Raw genomic sequence first — 22,313 nt, forward strand, 5'->3', positions numbered from 1 at the left:
AAATAGAGAAATAACCTTTGAGGAAAACCAAAATCAGGGTAATTTTGACTGAGTAGTTCAGTCCAATGAAATAATCACTAAAATTACTGATGTAAATAAAACACTTAGGCTGGGTTGATGAAAGACTACAATAACTTTGGATAAACATTTACAACTTCAGATAAAAAGTGATTTAAATAATAAATAAATATTCTTTAACTGCAGATGACAGCAGCATTACAGTTAATATTTAACATTATGAGAATATTCAGTAGTGGAAGACAGGATTAACATATTGCTTTAAAACATTCCATTACTTTCTGCATCTGTTTACTGATAATAAAAGAAACAGCTGTTCTAAATGTAACATTAACAGGTGTAAACCATTCATTTGAGATTTTAAAACAATAATTCTTCTCTGTTTCCTCCTTAGCTATTCTGAAATGACATTACAAACACCCCTCCTATTAGCTTACACAATTAACTCGTAATTGTTTAACCTCTCTGCACGTCCCCAGAACATATACATGTGGAGTTAGCTTCCTTCTCCTTTTGGGCAAAAGGCTCTGTTCTCCTGCACTGCACATCCTGAACTAATGCACCAGATGTGTCCCATAAAATGGTTGGTCACACTGTTCAGCAGCTTTCCTTTAGCAACTGTTCTATATCAAATTTACTGTAAAAAAGCATTGTAATTATGAAGTAACACTGTATCAAATTCACAGACTGAATATCTCACTATGCTCGGTTAAACTATGAATGATAATTGAGCTTGAAATTGTATATTTACTTTAAATAAGTCCTCCAAATCATCTGCAACAATGTGTGCTTAATTCGAAGCCATTAACAAAAGATTTAACATTTCCACATTTATACTCTCCATAATTTCAGATATGATACTCCATACTTAAATAGAAAGGGAGAGAGGGGAAAAAAATAAAAGCAAGTTCTGGTAGCCTTCCATTTGCAAAATTAAATGGATGTACCTGAAGTTTCTTATGATTGCTAACTCATCCTGTTAAATGCTGGGTACAAATGAAACAAAATTCTCAAGAATCCTTCAATATTCTATTGCAGCCAAAAAATAAATTCAGAATTATAAGTTTATTTAGAAGAAACCAAACCCCAATACAAAACCAAAGCCTGACCTCCTTTACAGAAGATAAAACAAACGCTGAAGACCAAATTTTACAACCCTTTCAAAAATCAAAAAAGTTATTTGCGGAAGTCAACTTTCATTGAAGTAACACCAGAAAGTTTACAGGAGAAAACAAAAGGAATTAAATCCTTGAGACTTAAATAATGTGCTTGGCAATATTGTTCCTATTGATAGGTATTTTAAATATTTAATGAATATTAATATCAGAATATGGAAATAGAGGAGAATCCATTCTAACAAATCCCAAACTCCATCATCTAGATTTTACTGTTGCCAATGACTCCTAAGTGCTCCTGAAATAACTTCGATGTTCCTCTGGTTTTGCTATAGTTCTCTGAACTATACTATTCATGATGAAGGGAAAAAAAAACCAACCAAACAAGAAATAGTCCAAACTCCTTCACAAACACATTGGTTAACTGGAACAGAAACTTCATTAATAAGATTCCTACTACACTGAGAAAAGACACACGGCGCTACCTCAATTTCATGTTCATACCCATACTTACATGCAAGGAAAAATACTTTTTCTTTTCAATGAGATTTCCCTCAATTTATAAAGTTAAATTGATATTCAGCGGTATCCCATTAAAGGAATGTGCAACTTCTCAGAATTTGGGTGAAGGAGACTCCTGAGGTGCAAACACACCACCAGAGCCAAACCTTGCCCAACCAATGAGATGAACAATCCTTTGAAAAATGCAAAGCTATGTACAACCAAAAGGCTTTGGACTGGAAAGCTCCTGACCCTCCCCTAGAGAACACTGCTACCTGCCCTAGGTGTATTTTAGGAAAGCAAACATGCACACCACGAGGAGCAAGGTAAACAATAACGCTTTGACATGCCTCCAAGTATGGAAGGAACAATGTCCATCCACGGTCAGCCCCAGACCTCAATTTTAAGCCCAAATTGTACCAACCCGAAATGCCAGCAGAGGGCAGCGCAAATCCGAGAAGTCCCCGGCGTGCCCCGGCCCGGCCACTCGTGGGGCACAAGGCGCTGCCCCTCGCTGGCCGCTGGGACGCGCGCCCGCCACGCTCCGCTCCGCAGCGCTTCCTCCCTGCGAGGAGGTCAAGCTCGGCAATCTGCAACTCCCGCCAACGTGGCACATTTCAGGTTTACTCCCTTTTAAACAAGCTGCCCACAGAGCTGGGGACGGACCGAGTGCAGGCAAAGACAGCCTTTGTGTGTTTCCCCGAGAGTTTCGTGGGGTTTAGTATATAGCACCCCATGCTGATGCAATGGCAGATGCTTCCTTCTCCAGAACTGCCACCTCAGGCATACCATCGAACTTCTTCAAACTTGTAAACCTAGAACTGGGGTATTTCCATTGTTGAAACAAAAACATAAAATGGATGCACCACTAGAGGCATCAGTGAGAACATCTCTAGAAACAGAAAGTAACACTTCTTTTTGTTCACACCAGATAAATCAAGGAGAGACCTCCACCCTGTCCTATCTAAAGCCATCTCCCATCAGAATGACAGTATAACTCCCAGTTTCAGCTTGCAGTCACAACCATGAGTACTGTGGTGGGGAGACACTCAGACTTACAGCTCCAAAGCCATGCTCCAGCACTCCCTCTGGCACCCAGCCACACAACAGCCCCCAGAGACATCAAACAAATTGTACGTACACGCACCTAATGAAGAACTCCAGAGCAGCTCTCTGAGGTGCAGGGCCAGCAAACACAGTGAGGAAAAGAGGGAAGCCCCAGCTCACAACTGCCTAACCCAGTGCACCTGCACTTAAAATCTTGATGCTAATTTGCTTCCATAGCAACTAAATCCACTCTGGCACCTGTGAATACCATTTGCCAATTTTTGTCCTCAGTCTAGTGCTTGAATACCAATAAACACTTGTCCTCTTGATGTAGACTCAAGTGTTAGGAAAGATACTAGTACTGGCTTCAGTATAGTTATGATATAGCTATCTTACCTTTTGGAAAAGAAGCAGTCATTATTAATCTCATTAAATACTGTATATTGTACTCCAAACTGACTAAAAGTGGTGCACACATTAATTTAATTTCCAACAACCTTAGTCAGGAGATAAACTTCCATTCTGCAGCTTGCATCTGGCTTTTTTCACTGTAATGGCACCCCTCTAAACTCTCCGAATTTGTATTCCAACAAGAATAAAAATAAACAAACTAGAACCTTCTGTATCCCATGCAAGGCTGGGATCCTGTTTCCCCATCAGAGCCAAGGGTCATGTCTCCTTTCTCTGTCTCCATCTACCTTCTCACTTCGATTCTAAAAATTCACATCTTCTGCACTGAGTGACATTTAAAGCCAAGTGTCCAGTTTGCAAGTGACATTCTCATTTTGTACCTTGCTACCATTAAGCTTGGAAAGATATCCTGCTTGTGCCCTCTGATCATCCTTGCTCTTTATGAAAAGGACAAACTTCCTTTAATGGCATAAAGAAATAATCATAAAGGTCACCCAGTGCAACTCCCCTGCTGTGAGCAGGGACATCTTCAGTAGATCGAGTTGCCTAGAGTCCCATGCCACGTGACCTTGGGTATTTCCACAGATGGGGCATCTACTGTGTGCTGGGTAACCTGTTCTAGTGCCTTACCACTCTCATTGTAAACCACTTTTCTTATATGTAATCTAGATCGATCCTCCTTTGGTTTAAAACTATTCCCTCTTGTTCTGTTGTAACAGGCTCTGTGGAAAAGATAATCATTGCCTTTCAGGTTAGAATTTACATGTTGTGATGTATGGCTGTGATGTGATTTCTTAAATTAGTTTCACCAGTTCAGCATCAGTGATTTACACATTCAAACACTACATTTTCTTGTCTGGTCCAACACTCTTGTCCACAAACTAACTTGCATTTGTGCCTTTCAGCAACCTTCAACCCTTTACCCAGCAGCTACAGAAATACTACAAAGCTAGGTCCTACCACCACATTTTCACAGTGCCATGGTTTGTAAACAACAGCTGGGGATAAACAGGAATTTTCAGGTGAGCTTGAAACTTTAAAAAAAATTCTTCCAGAGACAAGGCATCTGCTGTGCACAGAAGGCCTAGAGGGTAGGTTTACAGAAGTAGGCCACTACTTGAAATAGAGTAAACATTGTGTTCTGGTAGAAAGAGAATGAACCAGTTTACCAAAATCAGTAGCTCTCTATATAGCAGACTATGCCCTAGTTATGCCATATTCTCCCTGAGGGAGGACAGTTTATGTTTCCCACCCCCAAACAGTTTGTGCATAACACTGCACCAATAAACATCCATGGGCACCTGATTTTAGTGCTAACCTGTGCTCCCGTGACTCACATCCATTCTGCTTTCAAGGAACTGGCCAGTTTTTGTTGATCTGAAGTTTTTAAACTTTTGTACTGTACTTTTAAGATCCATACTTCTGTAAGTTTATAATCTTTGGAGATTGGGCACTAGGACTGTCAATACTCATTTACATGAGCTAAGAATTTCCAAATAGAAATACAACACCTTAGAAGTCTAACTACAATAACTGCATATGGCAATGCCATATGCATATACTTACAGCTATCTGGCATTCCTTTGAATATTAACAGCTGATGTCTTTAGTATAATAAACTTTGCCATGCTCTGTTGAAAGCAACTTCTAACCACTTCACATGTAAAAAATTCTGACATACTGGTATTTCTAAACCTGCAGTAATAAGAGAAGGGGGAAACCAGTTGAGAACATTTCTTTAATAAAGTATTTTTAAAAAAACAGTGGTGAGTTGTTTTTTTACAGTATTTTTTTCTGTTTTCAAGTAGCATTTTTATTTAAATAAAGTCTTTAGGAGGTGAACATGCACAATGAAAAGTCATTAAACAAAAGCTTTGCACAAAACATACTGAAATTACAGAGTAGTGATCAAAATTAAGCAAGAGAAGTATGACCTCAAACAAAATGTTCCATTTACTGAATAATTTCCATGGAGTTGTGCTTGTCAACTTCTGGAATATCTGTTAAGTGATGAAAAAAAGGACGACCATGAACACAGCCTTTATTTTCCTTTCCAAGCTGTTGCTTCATCCTGTAAATTGTGTTTTGCACATCTTCTTTTGACAAATGTAAGGGCAGCTGCCGAGCTAAACGTACTGCTTCTCCCTGTGGAAAGGAAAAACAAAATCAAAACCCCAATAGTTTTAAAGTACCACTTTTTAGCACCATCAGCCTGTGGCTACCAGAAAGCAGAATTAAAAACTCACTGTTTAAAGGTCATCCTTTTCTGTTGCTAAATATTCAAAATCTCAGAAATCTAAATATAACTTTAAACATTTCTTACTGGTCAGTTCATGACATTTCTACAATGGAGGCATGCACAGTCAGCCCCCTGGTTATGTTTGCACTCCTTTAGCCTATTTCTGCAAGATGCTTTTTTTTTTTTTTTTTTTTTTTTTTGTTTCTGATTTCCTGTTGTCACCAGCATCGGCTGTACATGTTTACCAGTTCACAAGACACATTTCACACCACAAACTTTAGAAGTATAATGAATTAATTCAAGAAGTCAGTAAATACAATTTTTAAATACTATAGCAAAACTTCATAGATTAATTTCTATTTACTATGGTCTATTGCATCTACTTAACCCTAGAAAGCAGAAGTGACTGCTCAAGTATCCACCCCCAAAGAACTAAGGAACTTCAAAAAGATGTTTTCGTCCTCTAAGATGGGTCTTCCTGCCACTGACTTCTGTACTTAAGTCATGTTACCTAGACAGAAATGTATGTGGCACACAGCCTCCCTTCATACTGTACAAACCTGAGCACTATTCATAATGATTTAATCTAAATCATCTCATTTTCTTTGTCTGAGATTTTCTCCCACTCCTCCAAGTGGGAAAAAGATCACTGTGGACTGTTTTATACCCTGGAAGGCTGCTGCTTCAACTATTACCTTATGCTTTCTTCTGCATCTATCTACTGACAGCAAAAGCTGCAGACATGCTGCCTGCTCAGACATGAAATGAATAATTAAAGTTGTGATTCTGAACATGACAGTGAATGGCATTTCCAGTGTTTAACCTCCCAGAGTGGTCAAAAAATTCAGTGCTTATTTCTGAATAACAGCTTTTACAGTTCTCTGGATTTTTTTTACAAACCATTCCTGTCTCAACACTGAACTTATCCCTTCTTTAAGCTTCTTTCCTGAGTGCATGGGAGTGGTTCAGTAATACAGAACAGAATCACTTGCTGCAAAGGCAGCTTACTACCCCCAAAAGATAGGGAAAGATTTGTGCAATAATGCTTCAAAGGTAAAACACATACTCTGTGTCAGTATGTGCCTAGGTCCCAGTTTCAAATAATTTAGGAAGGTATGTTATAAATGTTTAAGTAAGAAGAGGCTTTGCATGTATTTTGGTAACCTTTTTGAAGAGAATTGGAATTGAAGAGCATTAGTGAAGAAGTGATTACTACTACTGTTGGTTACACCAGCTTTAACTAGTACCACATCTATTAGTTGTCTTTGGATGGACAATTTATTTATTTGCACAGAATGAGTCACTGCTATTCTGTGGCAGTTTTGTATCCTAACATGGAGAAATGCCTTACAGAGGAAATGCTTTGTGAAAATCACCTTTTGGCATGTGTTATATCACACTGGGTGACTACTTTTGGGTATATCTGAGGGAAGCATTTTGGTAAGGAATATACAAACTCAGAGAGGATATGATACTCTCTTTTTCAATAGTAACTTCTGTTTAGAACACAATTAAATTAATTAAAATGCAAAGCTGAAGAAAGACTTCCAAGCTGTTTCAGGAATTATTACAAGTTTAGTTGGCTAATACTAAAAGAAAGCTTCTGCCTCACCTCCAAGTAATTTATCACTTTGAGAGGCCTACATTCACATACTTCCTTTGCATTTCTGTTAACTACTGCATTCAGAATTTCTTTCAAATCAGAAATTCCATAATATGGCAGACAATTTGCCATCCCTTCTATTTCCAGATGACTTTCTGTAGCCGAAACACCTGAAAATACAAAAACAAAACAGTAATTCATCCACTGCTTTGATTTCTATTCTATAGCAATTCACAGAAAATTAAGCTGATGCATAGTAATTTAGCACTTTAGTTCAATACAATTAGGAAACTTTTTTTTCCCTCCCTTGGAATGAAAAGCATTTATTTGCACAATGTTTCATTATGATGATGTGTGTTTATTCACATCACAAATGTCTCAGCTTACATTAATCCAAATCCTAGCTGGCACTGTTTAATGCTTAAAACATTTGCAGCATTCCTAGTATTGAGCACAGCTTTAATTAAAGCTTCTGTGACTTTAATTAAACATACATAAAATTAAAGTTGAAGCTAGCAATAAAACACAATTTAGATTGAAAAAAATTAAAACAGTGTTGGGACTATTTCCTATATAAGTGGTGTAAACATCTGTAGAGTTCAAATGTTATCATAACAAATTTGGATTCTACTGAAATAAAAAGCAATTTTTTCTCCTACCACATCAGAGAAAAAACTCAAATCCATAAAACTAGAGGCTCTGTGACTGACTTTATATTATCATTCACATGGTATCACTTCTGGAGCAGGTAACACTGAGTAGGAATGATGAATAAAAAATTAAACAGCCTTTCTAACAGAGTATCTATTCAAGCGTTGAGGTCTATATGATTTTCCTTCTTATTCACATGTAAAGAAGGAAAATTGATTGAAGTTGTTCAGGTATAGCAACTTTTTTTCCACTCCCAGTTAAAAGCAAGTACTCTGATGGTCAGGCTCACATATTCTTATTCAACCCTTCAGACTATCCTCTCATTCACTTTGGGTACACAGAAACCTCAGTACAACCTGCCCAGCTAACTTCTCTTTTCCTCCCCTACAAGTCTAACAAGTACAAACTTTAACACAGACATAGAAAAACAGAATTACTAATGAAATTAGTAATCCATTCTTGTGTAATGACTCCAGCCAGGTAGGATAAATTACCTTCAGCTAAGGTCACAAATGGCTTTTGTAAAGTCAAAAGAGATGGAGACAAATAGATTGCTCCAAGGTGGATTAAACTAACAAACACTTACAAGGGATAATTCCTGTTCCTAATCCAAACAGAAACATGAAATATTTCAGAAGTGAGAGAAATATAAGTCAGCAAGATGTACTTTCATTAGCTGGCAGAATGAAGCTGAGTTATCCATGTCCAGACACTATCTGACAGTCGTTAAATGAAGTGAACAGAATAACTGTGCAGGTTGAAACTTTTCCTAAATATGGGTGTATCACTGGGCAAATAGTGCTCTTGGGCCTTTTTAAGCTTCATGGCATGAGATACTTTGACCAGTAGGAATCTGATATAGGGAACAGCCTCTCATCCTCCCTCCTCCCAAAAATCACACTACCTTCTTCCAGCCATGTATTAAATACTGCTTTACATCTGAAACTTTATTTCATTTTGCAGTCAGCATTGTCTTCCTTCTCTTTTTCAAGCTGCTTTTCCCTAGTTGCAGCTAGCAAGCAGAGACATATTTTAATAGAATACTGTAAAAACCTGTGTTCAGATTCAGCTTAAAGCAAAATGTTAAATTATATGAAAGTTTGCCATATATAAAGGTGAGAAAAGATGATGTACTATGCTAATATTTCCCCATGGGCAAGCCTGTCAGTAAGGAGCAGAAGGAAAAGATTAAGATTTCTTTTTAACATCTCCTTCAACTCTTTTATCTTAATTTTTGTCCTGTTTTTGATTTAATTACAGATTAGATTTGAGGAACTATTCCAGACCATTTGATTATGCTGCTTTCTCTCTAAAATTAGAACTTAGTCTATCTGAAAGCCTTTTAATAATTACCCTCTATTTGTTACCAAAGACAGGACACAATTTTTTTTAAGTTTCAGGTATTTAGACATTCAATTTAAAAACCTGTATTTCCTGTGCTTCCTTTTAAAATTTTATGACAGTGAGGTTCTGAATTTGCAGAACATTTTGTCATATACTCTTCAACTTCACCAATAGCCATTGTTTCATCTGCAAATTCTGACTGCCAGATTTGACTTCAACATTTTCCTCTTTCATCTGAAAGTCAAAGTGGACTTGAAAGAGTTTAATGTAAGAACAAACAATACAAACCACGCCTAAGGGAGATTTATTTCTTTAGTATTTCTGTTTGTGTGCCACTCTCCTTTCCTGCTAACATTCTTTAAATTGTAAAGTAGCCCTGTTGCATGCTGATTAACATGCATGCAAGCATGCAAGCCTCTGCAGGAACTCTGATACTGGCAACACTTGATGGTATAAGCAGATGTCTAAACCTCAGTGTACTTGTAAATTTTTGATAAAATATATATTAGGATTTTTGAGTATTCAAACAGCAGTTCTCAAACAGTTGCCATAGTAGTTTCTCTGAAATACTTTGCAACTTCCAAGGAAAGTGTTTCCATGAACAAATAAACTAGCTTTCAAATGAGTAAAAATGTGGATTTCTCATTGTTACAAATTTCCCCTTTCTCCTTCCAAACAAAGCATTTACCATCATCTTTGGATAATTCCTTCTTGATGGCCAAGAAAAAACTTTTCCCTTCCAACTGCCACATATATTAGGTGACACTGTAACACTGTCTATCTCCCAGTCTATGGTCAAAATACCAAAATGAAATTTCAGCATGGTTTTCCACTGGTGGGTTACAAGAGCTGAGGCAGTTTCTATCACCAAGAACAATGGGATATTTACTTATTACTGCTCTTTGAGGCCTTATAAGCACATTCTTTGGACATAGTTATGTTGACTACATAAGGCAGACAATTCTACCCTAACAGCCTCCCTTGGAGCATGGCCCAAGACCCAGCATTGATACAATACCAGCTAAGGTGTGTTCTTGGTCTCAGTTCCTCTCCAGCAAGAATTCTCATCTCTCTCTAGGCCCTTCCCAAAGGCAAACAGACAGATGTGCAGTGAAGGCACATATAATAAACACATCTTAAGAAGAACTGGACAGAAAGTAATCCATCTTACTTCTTGAAGTGTTCCCTGCACGTAGGGGTCACTGTGAGCAAACAAATGCCTGGCAGGTCCCAGAACACCGAGTATTAAGTAATTTGCTTTATTAAGTAAAAGCAAACAGACTGCTCTCCCAAAGGTAGCATCACTTGAAGCCTCAGTAAGGGTAGAACATGAGGGGGTAGCAGGGCAGTGGAAGACAGACTGGAGCTCAGCGTCACAGCTTTGCAAATTACAACAACTGGCACATTCCACAAAGAAACCATTGATTTTGTCTAACTGACACACTGACAGCAAGAAGTGTTTTCTTGGCTATTTCACAACATGTTTTTCACTGTGAGCTATCCAGAGAAAAATCTAGTTGAAAAACTCCTTAGACTGATGAACAGTTAATGTTAAGAGAAACAGGAAGATAATACAAAGACCTTAGCCTACCAAAAACATGAAGCAGATGGGACACTTCCAAAATCTAGGATACCTGGAACAATTTTGGCTGCAGTCATATAGAATCTTTGAAGAGAGCAAAGGTAGATTTCCTTTCTGTCTTCTAGCAAGAGCACATTCAAGAGGCAGATATCCTCAAATGAAACAATAGGCAAGTAAGGCCTCCACACTCTTGCAAAAATTAACACCCATTTGTGAAAATACAGACATTTAAGGAGTTTTCCCACCAAAATGGCAGAACAAGAACAAAACTCCATGTGCAACTGAGTTATTTTCAGGAAGTAAACAGCTAATTAGACCTTTCAGAAACCTACTAAGAGTAGTATATCTAGTGCTACATGGTGCTGTGGGGTTCAGAGCAAGGCCTGTGAGAAAGAGTCCTGGTATGAAAGTAAATAAAAATCAGAACCACCCCACTAAAAGGTATTGGTCATTAAAGAACAGAGTTGTATTTCTATGAAGTCCAAGCACTGCAAGGAAGTAAGATTCAATTTCTGAGTATTAATCCCAAGATTAATGCAAGATTAAAGAATGAATAATTTTTTTTATCCTATGAATGACACTGCCCCTAATACGTCATCCAAATATGGAAAAAATAATACTTTCTGGGTGGGTTGTTTTTCAAGTAAGAAACCATAAGAATGAAAATCTTCATAAAAAGCCCCTCTGTGCCACAAGTTACCAGAAGCTAAGATTCTTAACTGCAAAGAAGAATTTTTTAAAAAGATCAGTTGAGATACAAACTTAATGCAACACAGGAATTGCTGGTTACCTTCCAGATTAAGACAGCTGCTCAGGGCTTTTTTTTAAATAAATAAGCAGCCAGATCTGCAAAACACCCCAAAACCACAAGGAAATAAGGAATACAAATCTATGGCCTTATATTTAAATTTAAATCATTATAGCGATGCCTAGAGAGGCTACCTGGAACAGAGGCTAGACAGAGTTAAAGGAATAAAGTAGGAATTTTTTTAAAGGTCTTCAAAGGGTACACCTTGGGCAGTACAGGAGCCTGGCTGTGGCTCTATCCAAGATGGACACACCAGGTCATGAGTGTAAGTTTTGGTTCATTTACATATTTGGGTTAATTGTCCAATTACAGCTTCAGGTTATGAATCCCATCCTCTCAGATTGCTCTCCTCAATTTGCCATTGTTTACAGTTTTTGGGCCTGAAGCTGTAATGGTGTCCTTGGTTCTCAGGCTGGAAAAGGATTGTTTTGTCTTACTAAACTGTGAAGAAAACTTGCTAACACTTTATATGAAGTTCAGAGTTACACATTAAGGCAGTACAGAATCTTGGAAAATATGAAAGCTAAAACTTAAGGCATTGATAGTTATCTAGGAAGCTGTCCTAGTGGAGTGCACAATACCAAAGGCAAGAGGTCCACTGCTCCAAGTTAGCATCTGAGTATTATGAGTAGACTTAATATATGGTAATGAGCAGCAATACTCTCAGTCCTGCTTTTCTTTGGTAGAAGAATATCTGCAGAGATTTAAACAAATAATCAGTGCAATCTACTAGACTGACAGTCCTCTTAAGAAACCACCATGGGTCAAGGAAAGCCTCTTCTATGACTAAAACTTCTGAATGTCAAATTGGAACAGCTAAATTTTCTTTGCTCTTGTTTTAGGAGGTATCTTAGAGCTAGTGATAGCATCACAGACTTATTTGCATGGATCAACAGAAAGTCTTGTTATTTTGCAAGAAGAAATTACCAGAAATATCACTTGCAAATTGAAATTCAAATAATAAGTAATCAATCAATTAATCTATCAATCAATCAACAAATTTGCTTGTGACATAAGAGGATCTCTCTGTCAGAAAAAGTAAACTTTCTACTACAGAAAATAAAACTCTTCACTCAGGATGAAAAAGGAAGCCATGCATATTAACAAGTGCTATTAAGTGTCTATTAATGAGAAATCAATCAGCAGTCAGAAAGGAGTATCTATTATGACCATATCAGGGCTGAAGTCCCAGAGGAAAACACAGACTTCTGGTATGCTGCAGTGGACCCTGACAGAGAGAAAGAGCTGATAGTTCAGTTCAGCTGAGAAATAGCAAATACTAGGACTGATCCAATTAACCCAAGCAGTTATGAAAAAATTAGTTACAAAGGTCGTATGCACAGAGAATGGGATTTTGGTGTGCTCCTATGAATGCTGCTAAGGAGAAACTGTCCCGTTACCATGGGTTAATGGCACATTTCCATTCTAGGACCTCTCCACAGCAAGCTGTGACTTTATCACACAAAACAGGAAGCTCTGGCCCAAAAAATTAACAATAGATCCTGAAGAAACAGAACTTTTCTGAAGGAAATTCTAGTTCAAAACCACCAGAATGCCTCTCTTTCAGGATGTGTCTGAATTTCAAAAACCCCACAAAACCAGATACTGAATATGGACAATAAAAAAAAAGAAATGCTTCTATAAGGATTGTGAAAGATGTTTTATGAAACAAGCTGGTACTCTCAGGGTTGAGAAATCCTACAGAATATTCAGGTCTAAGTGGGACAAATCACTCCTGATATGCAGGTCTCCTTCTGTAGAGATTATAAAAGAATCTATGAATTAAATAACCTTAAACTTCATAGTGATATTCCCACAGAAGGACACAGTAGGAGTGTTAAAAATTAGTACCTGATACTCTACTCTACTAAGTATTTGTAGAAGACAGTGTAGTTCAGGGACAGGTTTAGAAAAAAGAAGAAACTGATTAAGTGGAAATCCTTGGGTCAGTTGGAAAAAAGCTGGGAGAAATTCCATTTGTTTGCTGGTATTTCTACCTTCGTTACAGTGGCATGCTCTTTTAATAAAAAAGGCTGTAACTGCTATAATGTCATCAGCATAAGCTTATAAACATGACTGACAAGACTCATTTTATTAACTGTTCAGTCAAGTACTTAATATAGAAGAGTGGGACAAAGAACTGAATTTGATTTCCATTCTTTACTGGGCTATTCCTATGGTTCACCAACCTCCACAGTGCATACAAAGCACTTTACCTGTAAACCAAACAAGAACAGCTTCTTTGAGATTTCCTTTTCTTAAATTTACGCCTTAGGAACACAGGAAGGGAAGACTACTTCCCAGTTACTGTGTCAAGTTCTTTGCTATTATAGTGTTACAATGCTGCTCTTAAACTAAGCAAGCTGTCTTAGAAGTAGCTTGCCATTAAGTTTTGGCCAAGACAGCCAATTTTGTTCACAGTAGGTAGCATGGGGCTGTTTTGGATTTGTGCAGGAAGCAGTGCTGGTAAGACAGGGATGTTTTTGTTACAGCTGAGCAGGGCTTACACAGCATCAAGGCCCTTTCTGCTCCTCACCCCACCCCACCTGTGAGGAGGCTGGGGGTGCACAAGGAGCTGGGAGGGGACACAGCTGGACAGCTGACCCCAGCTGACCCAAGAGACATTCCAGACCAGGTGGCATCGAGCTCATAGAGCTGGGGGAAGGAGAAAGAAGTGGAGTGCTGTGATGATGTTTGTCCTCCCAAATCACCATTACATAGGATGAAGCCCAGCTTTTCTGGGGATAGCTGAACACCTGCCTGCCCATGGGAAGCAGTGAATTAATTCCTTTTTTTGTTTCATTTCTGTAAACAACTTTTACTTCACCTGATAAATAGTCTTTATATGTCAACCCACAAGTTTTCTCACTTTTACCTTTCCAATTCTCTCCCCATCCCACTGAGGGGAGAATGAATGAGTGGCTGTGTGGGGCTGAGCTGCTGGCTATGGTTAAACCATGACACATCTGCACTACTACAAGATTGATCAACATCTCTCTGCTGTTGCTTAGAAATACACTAGAAATTAAACTCTTCACCCAGGATGAAAAATGAATTGTCTTCAAATTTTCACATTCAATTTATTAATGTCTAGATTACATTACTTAGATTTTGAGCAAACTTAGAATATCAGGAGGTAAAAAAAATAAAGTTGGTGAGCAAAACTTCTAAGCCACAATTCCTCTCTCCCATATTTGCCTAATAGACCTCCTCAGCTTTAGATCTGTTTGTCTGAATAAACCATGTAAGAGCTGCCTCTTACAGTACATGCTTTATTTCCCTAATCACTTACTCCATTATTATCATGGTCAATACCAACACCTCTTCTACTAAGGTACTGGTATTTATGTAGAGATTTAGTCAATCAGAAAGAAGTTCCCTTGGTTTTGCTGGGCATGCTTCAGTAAGGAAAACAGCTTTGGCTGTTCTTCACAAGAGCCAGCCTCAGAGTGAAGGAGTTGGTCTACATCCCCTTTTTGTACCTACCCTTAAAAGATCCCATATGTTACAGTACATCTGTCATCACTGTACATATGTGGGGATCTGTAACACATGAAGATATAGCATTTCTAACAGCTCTTCTGGCCAGTCTTTTCCCTGAGCTGTCAGCTAGGTGCTACCCCCAAGACGTTTGCTTTTCTTGGAATTCTGCTATAGAATTTGTGATCTGCAGAACCCACCCTGCGTCACCCCTGTGCTTCCAGTGCATCCCTAGAAAGAGTTCTTCAGAAGATGTAAGCTTTGAGCTCTCTTGATAAAGTAAAAAAAAAAAAAATCTTATATGAAATGCATTTTTTTGTGATGAACAGAGGTACTGAAAAGTATACTCCTCCAAAATATATTCAGATCAAACTCTGAGAAAAGGTGTGGTGATCCTTTGACCGTATCTTTGCTGGCCCCTTTGGGTTCTGGGTTACAATTTTAATAGAAAAGTATAACATTAACAAGGATCCAGCTTCTTACTGGACCTCCTCAACTGCTCAGCAGTACAGGAGTAGTCAGCTAAAGCACATACTTGCGGAAGGTGCCCTGGTCTCAGGAATTCCTATCAGTTTATTCTAAATTATATCAAAATGGCATTAAGGATACGAGCATTTAGCATTTTGAGGAAAAAAAAAAAGGAGTGAGGAAATTCTTTGAAATACTATTAAAGTTTTCTGTTCAGTCATCAGTTTCCATTACTCAGTGTTCTGTGTGGAAGAAATTCTATCCCAAGAAATAAAATCTCAATGTTAAGGAAAGCAGAATGCTAGTGCTTTAAAAGACAAGGTGATGCAGAATAACATGATCCACATTAACAATAATTTAAATCATTAAATCATAGGAAACAAGCTCCAATGTAACTAATAGATTTTAAAACCATCATACCTTCTATCACTTTTATCTGGAATCCATTTGCTACAAGCCTTGGATCTGACAAATAACCTGATCCATGGAAACTCTGGTAATTCTTCTGCATTTTATAAAGAGCAGCCATATACTGAGCTCCACCAATAAGACTGGAAAAAAAAAATCCCCAAAGTGTTAAAAACCAACATCCCTCGTGAAAATTACAAGTGTGCAAAAACCACAGAAAAAGGTAGCAAGTGATGAGGAGTCATCAAGAATTTATAAAGTATTTTGGAAAAGCAATTGTTTAAAGAATCAAAATGAGAACTATTCACTTATCTTAGTGAGGGACCAAGCTTAGGCATACAGTAACAATAATTCTATCAGCAATTTCTTAATTCCTGGGGGAAAGTCAGCTACAGTGAAATTGTGAAAATGTGAAGCATTTAATTTTCTTCTGGGGGAGGAAATTTGTATTTGCTGCACTACTAATGAAACTGGTCAAAAATCATACTTATTTCAACTAGAGTAAGACCAAGTGTGCTCAGTACTTCAAGACCAAAGTGTAAAACCCAAAACTCTGTTATAATAGATGAGTGCACAAATAAGCACAGCATTAGGAAACAGGGCCTTGCCAGAGTTTACTGTAAATAATTATCAACTGATGTTTCAAGTAATATACACATTTTTGCTCCATAGTACTATACCTGTCTGTTAACACAATTGGAGTGTCCAGTTTCTCTACAGGAAGCTTATGGTTCACCAATAATCTCTTACATAGCAGGGCCTCTTCCAATCTATATGGATTCAGCAACTTGACATTTTTTTCAGTAGCAAGTATCCAGACATCAGGAAAACTCTGACGACGGATCAGGAAAAGCTCGTGTTCATCTGAAACATTTCTCTCTGGCCTCTGAAGGTGACGTCTACAGGAACTCAGAGCAAAAGGCACTGTCACAATTTTCACAGGCTGTTCCAGTTTCCCCTTCTTTTCAATCTGGTTATGAAATATCTTGTCAAGCTTCTGCTGGTCAGATGCAGAACTCTTTAACTTGCGTTTGTGTTTTTCTGCCTCCTTTGCTGGTTGGTGCATTGGCTGTGCATTGGCTTTCTTGACCTCTCTGTTGTACCGTTCCTGGTCCTTAGTGGCTTTTATTTCGTAACTTGAAGGAAAAAACAAACCAGTAGCATCATCAGATAAAAAGCTCCAGACTCCAACCCCTAATACACTAAAGCAGAAGGAAAGGTAACCATTTCAAGAGCCAAGAATCACATCCATGGTCCATTCAAGTACCCACATCAACATGCTGCCCACTGCGACGGAGGTGGTGACGGTGCCTCTATTACATCACATCTTGAACAAAAGCTGGAAATTTTCCTTCATCAAGAAAGCCAGCAAAACCTCAATTACTGTAACAGGGAGGAACTATTACTGTATGGAATAGACTGCATCATAGAAAGATCTACAGCAAGACTCTTTTCACCTCAGTTCCTTATTTAATTTGCAATCAAATGCAGAGTTTTGGAAGGAGTTTTTTTGTCACCAGCACATTCAGCTCAATTCACAAAGTAATTTAAGCTTCTAGAGCGCTACAGCCTTCCAGGGGAGGCCATGGGGCTGGCAGGACTTTGGAGCTTGAATAATTTCCCAAGCCCCAGGTCTTAGTTAATAAAAGCATATTTGATTACAAATGGCCTAAAATTAACCATATGAAGTGTAAGAATACAGGATATGTACGACTATCACAGAAATCTGTAAGTAATAATCAATCTTACAGATTTTTCAAAAACAGTCAATAAAAAACTACTCCTAAATGCTGTCTAAATAGTTAAAACATTACTACGTACTAAACCTCTACAACATGAATGGATTCTTAATGAGTTTATAAATGTCAGTGAGATAACTAAACTTTTATAGGTCCCAGGTTTATGTTTGTCTATTGCATCTGAATTTTACTTTTGTGAAAGCAAAGGTTGTGATTTGCTGAACTCCCTCTTTTTGCCCTTATTTGATATTCTGAATTCTAGAAGGTAATTCAAACCAGTCTAATCTTCAATTAAAACAAAGCAAAAAAAAAAAGTAGTACTATCATATGTTAGTATTGGAAATAAGTATTTTAGCTGGTCATATTTATTTATTGCTACTTGCTGAAACAGTTTGATTCAATTATGTGTATGCACGCTGGAAAATTAAGGTCAACAAAAGGGTCACCATTTGCAATTAATTATGATGTGCTAGCATTCACATATGGTACCAATATTTAGTTAACTAAAAAAGTCAGCTTAAATAGTTTCTTGCAATAAATCACGTCCTAGAAAATATGGAGCAAACATTAAGATAAAAAACATCTGCTCCTTTTAAAATGAATGGATGAAATCACTTGAACAATTCTTGTTTTTAATCCCAAATTCATTTACAGCTTTGACCAGATCAATAAATACTTTGTATTGAATAGACCTAACTGTAATGCAGGAAAATATTTAAGTGGAGAACTGAGCCTTCAGTGATCACTGATAATACAAAATGCACCTCCAAACAAAGTCCAACTTGCCTGTAAGTTTAGGCTACCACCAGAAAAATTCTAGTCTTACAAACTTTGATTGTGAGCATCTTCCAAATTCATACACATCAATATCAGTGATTTGCCCAGAACCAAAGAAAAACTGCAGATTTACAAACTATGAGGGAACACCTTTGCCCTTCTGAAAATCCTCCCACAGAGGAACACATAATCAACAAGTGCTACAAGAACAGCATTTCTCTGCTTTGTGAATTAAGACTGCAAATTCAGGATCTTTTTCTGATGCTACAAAACCTAAAGCCAAGAAAATTTGCAAAACTGGATGTAAGCAAAAAGTGGAATGAAGTCTAGTTTCAAAGGCAGCTGTGGTTTAAGTAAAAAAATGGACCAATGATATATTCTTTCCCCCTTGCAACATAAACTCAAACAAAATAACAAGCATACTAAAAAAACCCTTTTAATACATGTCTCTCCGTCCTTTTAAGACAAATAATCTGAATTTGAGTATTTGTTGCAAACTCTGACAGCAAAGACCATGCTACCTGAAAAAATGTTTCTCCCAAGGTACAAATTTACTCATGAAGAATTACTGCAGAGTGCTGACAAGGTGATTTGTTAGTCCCATGACAATGTGTGTAACTTTGAACCTTTCCTACACCTTCAGGGTAACTACCCCTGCCACTGTTATGGCACTTGGAGGGATTTTTCCCACTCCTACCTGAGCCTGATACGCAGGAAACATGAAGGCCAGAAACACATGCAAGCTGTATTAAGTAAGAACTGAGTGACTGCAAGGAATGAAATCCTTTGCAAAGCAGGGGGGATATGTGATGCTGCCAGCATGAACATGCACGGAGCTTTCCTCCTCTATTATAACCTAAAGACCATAACATTTGACATTCCGGTTGTGTAATAAATGCTGGCTTGTTTTGAAAAGGCCATCCTGTGTCACTACGAGACATCTGGTGCTTGCACTTCTCCCAAAAGGGATTTAAATTAATTTAGACCTGATGGAGGGGCCACGAGAGAAACAGAGATGCTGAAACCATGCACACCCGTTGCACAAGGCAGGAGTTTATCACAGAAGGATGAAGGAGTGGAGCCCAGGAAATGTGGGGTTGTGCCAGCAAGGAGGCATGAAGTAGTGCGGTGGCACTTGGCTGCCCTGATGTATTTGCATTTGTTGTTACCTCTAGGTGGCCCAATTTATCCAGAGTACCTGGAGGCAAGACTTATGTTCTCTGCCTCAAGTCCTTCTGGATTGCTGCTCTGCAGGAAAAGTTGTCTGTGCATCTCTTCCTATTGGCTATTCTCTGACAAGTTTAATGTCATAAATGTGGAAAAGTAAACCAAAGCTAGTATCTATAGATACAACTAGTGGCGAATTCTTCATTTCCCTCAACAGCCATGGGATTCAATTCTACTTATAAGGAAAATATATATACACTGTGTATAATATATTGCATTCAATACTACATATAAGGAAAACTGGATTACCAGAGAGGTCTCCTTCCTGAACTAATGCAAAGTTAATCTGTAGGCACACTCTTTAACATAACAGTTGTACCAGGAAAGCAACCATGAAATCTCAAAAGCTAAAGCAGAGCAAATTAAAATTTTCTGAAACAGCTGGCAGAACCTTTTGTTTCATTTCATTAAAAGCATGAATATAATTGGAGTAGATTTCTACTATTACATTAATATTTCTGATTATGCAGAGATGGACAAAACACTTTCTCACATGCATGGGTTTGTGACCATGGCATGTTGCTTGCGTAATAAACTTTCATTTGGGTAAACCAGAAGCTAGGTGAAAAGGTTTCAATTAACTCTGATGCAGCTAACATTCAGAACATTAAAATATTTCCTTTTCTTGCAGATGTATTTCAAAAACTCAGTGACAATTCATTTTAGAAAAATACAGAATTTAGCTATTCAGACTGTAATCCAGGATGAGATTTGGTCTTGTTTGAAACAGATTAAAATTTAGACTGTACTATAGTCTCCGAACCAGCAATGGAATAGCTGGTTAGGGGAAAAAATAACTCCCTGTGTCATTTGCCTAGGTTTTGCAAATACAATTCTGAGGTAGCCTAGGTTAGGATACAAATAAAATTTACAGGAATGGAATTTACCCAGTGTTCAAGTACCTAAAGTTCCTAAAAAACAATTCTCATTTTATAGTAATAAATTTGAAAAACCTCTGAAGAACTCTACAGTGCCTCATCCATCACCATGCTGGTTTTCAAGGACAGTGCCCCGGGAGTGATACTGTAAAGGCTGCCCTTAGAAGTTTGTAGGATTCAAACAGTTTCTTGCCTGTCATCTTAAGTAACTGTTCAGCAGAACTGTCCCCAACTACTGCTGTCCCTAATCCAACTGCTGCACAGCACAGTGGCAAAAGGAGTCATTCCAATCTGCAGTGCACAAATGCACACAGCAAAACACAACAACTCTGATGTGAAACAATACCGATTCTAATTTTGAGAAGAAAAAATTCATTATCTATTTTTTCGTAAATAACTGGAACATTACAGTTTTTATAATTCATTACAAGTGACTCTTTGGTAGCTTCCAGATTCAGAAGCAAGACACAGCCTGAACTTACTTCTGTTTTTCCTCTTCATTCAAATTCTTCCACTGCTCTTCAATTGTCAGCAGGATGTCATTCATGCTGGTCTTTGGATTATCATCTATCAATTTTGGACGACACTCATGTGTGAAAAATTCAAATGCAGACTTTGGTTTCTTTATTATTTTGCTGTTAATTAAGTCATAAGCTGTCACATGTCCAAATTTTTCACTTATTACATTTTTTTTCTTTATGCTTTGATTTGAGCTTTGTGGATCACTGCTTTTTTCACCAGTGTATTCATTTTGCTTATTAGTTGTCCCTCCAACTTCAGGAATCAAGATCTTAACAGGTTCCAGCTTGTCTCCCAGAATGTCTTTAAATGCACTTCCCATACTCCAACTATCAGCAGAGATTTCAGGTAAATCCTTAGGGACTAAAATTTCCTCATTTTTATCTATTTTGTCAGTATTATCAGAACTCAAAAGGTGCTCACTGGCTTTTTTAGATTCAGGGTCCACAGGAACACTATTACTTTGAATATCAGCCATATTCTGTTCATTCTTTTCTTCCTCACACAATAAATTTGAGGAACTGTCTGAAAAGGTATCACTCTTAGAAACCTCTCTTTTGTCCAAGCAACTGTGTACATTATCACCACTAAATGTCTGATGATTTAAGCAGATCTCTGTGTTTTTTCCTGCTTGACAGTTTTGCACATCACTGCTGAGTGAAAGGAATGAAGTATGAGCATGTAGCTCATCATTTCCAGATGGTCCCATTTCATTAACAGCCACATCTGTTTGGTCTGTTCTACGAACAAACATGTCTTCTGAGGTAACATCTGTTTTATTACTTTCACCAGGGACTGCAGCAGGTAGTGGCCCATACAGTGATTTCAACACATTTTCAACTGCAAGTAAGACAGATTCCTGGAAAAAAAAAAAAAAAAGAAAATACACACACACAAGTGCACCTGAAAATGTAACTGTCAAATACCAAGCATATAGAACAATATGCAAAGTGCTCATATTTGGAATAATTTTTACACAAATCTCGGCAGATCACTGCATTTCAGTCGTTCACACATTCCAACAGATTCTGAATTGGCCACTTTCAGCTTCAAATATTTTGTGACATGTATTCTGCTTCACTAGTTTACTCTGATATCACAAAGCCAATGAAATACTTTCTTTGTAACAGGGTTATGACTTACTGAACCAGTATCATGTGAAGTTATTTCTACCTAATATGGAGTTAGAAGTTTACAGCCAAAACAGATGCACCAGCACCTGAATGTGCTTGTGTAGGTACTTTTATAGTGCATGTTTCCAATTCAACTTTGCACCAAGTGATGGAAACAAGCCAGATAAAAACCCAAACCCATAAGAAATAGAAATAAATTCAAAAAAAAGAGAGAAAATAAATTCCAACCTTTTTTCTAATGCCAAAGGAAAACTAGATCAAATGTAAAAATGCTGTATTAATTTTCATACAAAGGACCCTTAACAGGCAGGACATTTACAAGAGTACCACAGACAAATAAAAAAGGTTTTTATGCATAAGAGGAT

General features: G+C 37.7%; 1 protein-coding gene across 7 annotated transcripts in view; it reads right to left on the reverse strand.

Moving 5' to 3' along the window:
• Nucleotides 1-4,816: 4,816 nt before the first annotated feature.
• PMS1 (PMS1 homolog 1, mismatch repair system component) overlaps nucleotides 4,817-22,313 on the reverse strand; it is a 44,450-nt gene continuing 26,953 nt past the window's right edge. For all 7 annotated transcript variants that reach the window (XM_021531397.2, XM_021531399.2, XM_021531398.2 and 4 more), the window contains 5 exons: nucleotides 20,779-21,674; nucleotides 16,356-16,811; nucleotides 15,688-15,818; nucleotides 6,944-7,104; nucleotides 4,817-5,237 (listed from right to left, as the gene is read on the reverse strand). In XM_021531397.2, coding sequence (XP_021387072.2) covers nucleotides 5,046-5,237; nucleotides 6,944-7,104; nucleotides 15,688-15,818; nucleotides 16,356-16,811; nucleotides 20,779-21,674 — 1,836 coding nt within the window. In that variant the 3' untranslated portion in view covers nucleotides 4,817-5,045. The remainder of the gene's footprint in view (nucleotides 5,238-6,943; nucleotides 7,105-15,687; nucleotides 15,819-16,355; nucleotides 16,812-20,778; nucleotides 21,675-22,313) is intronic.

Source organism: Lonchura striata, chromosome 8 (genome assembly GCF_046129695.1).
Source record: "Lonchura striata isolate bLonStr1 chromosome 8, bLonStr1.mat, whole genome shotgun sequence".
Lineage (NCBI taxonomy): Eukaryota > Metazoa > Chordata > Aves > Passeriformes > Estrildidae > Lonchura > Lonchura striata.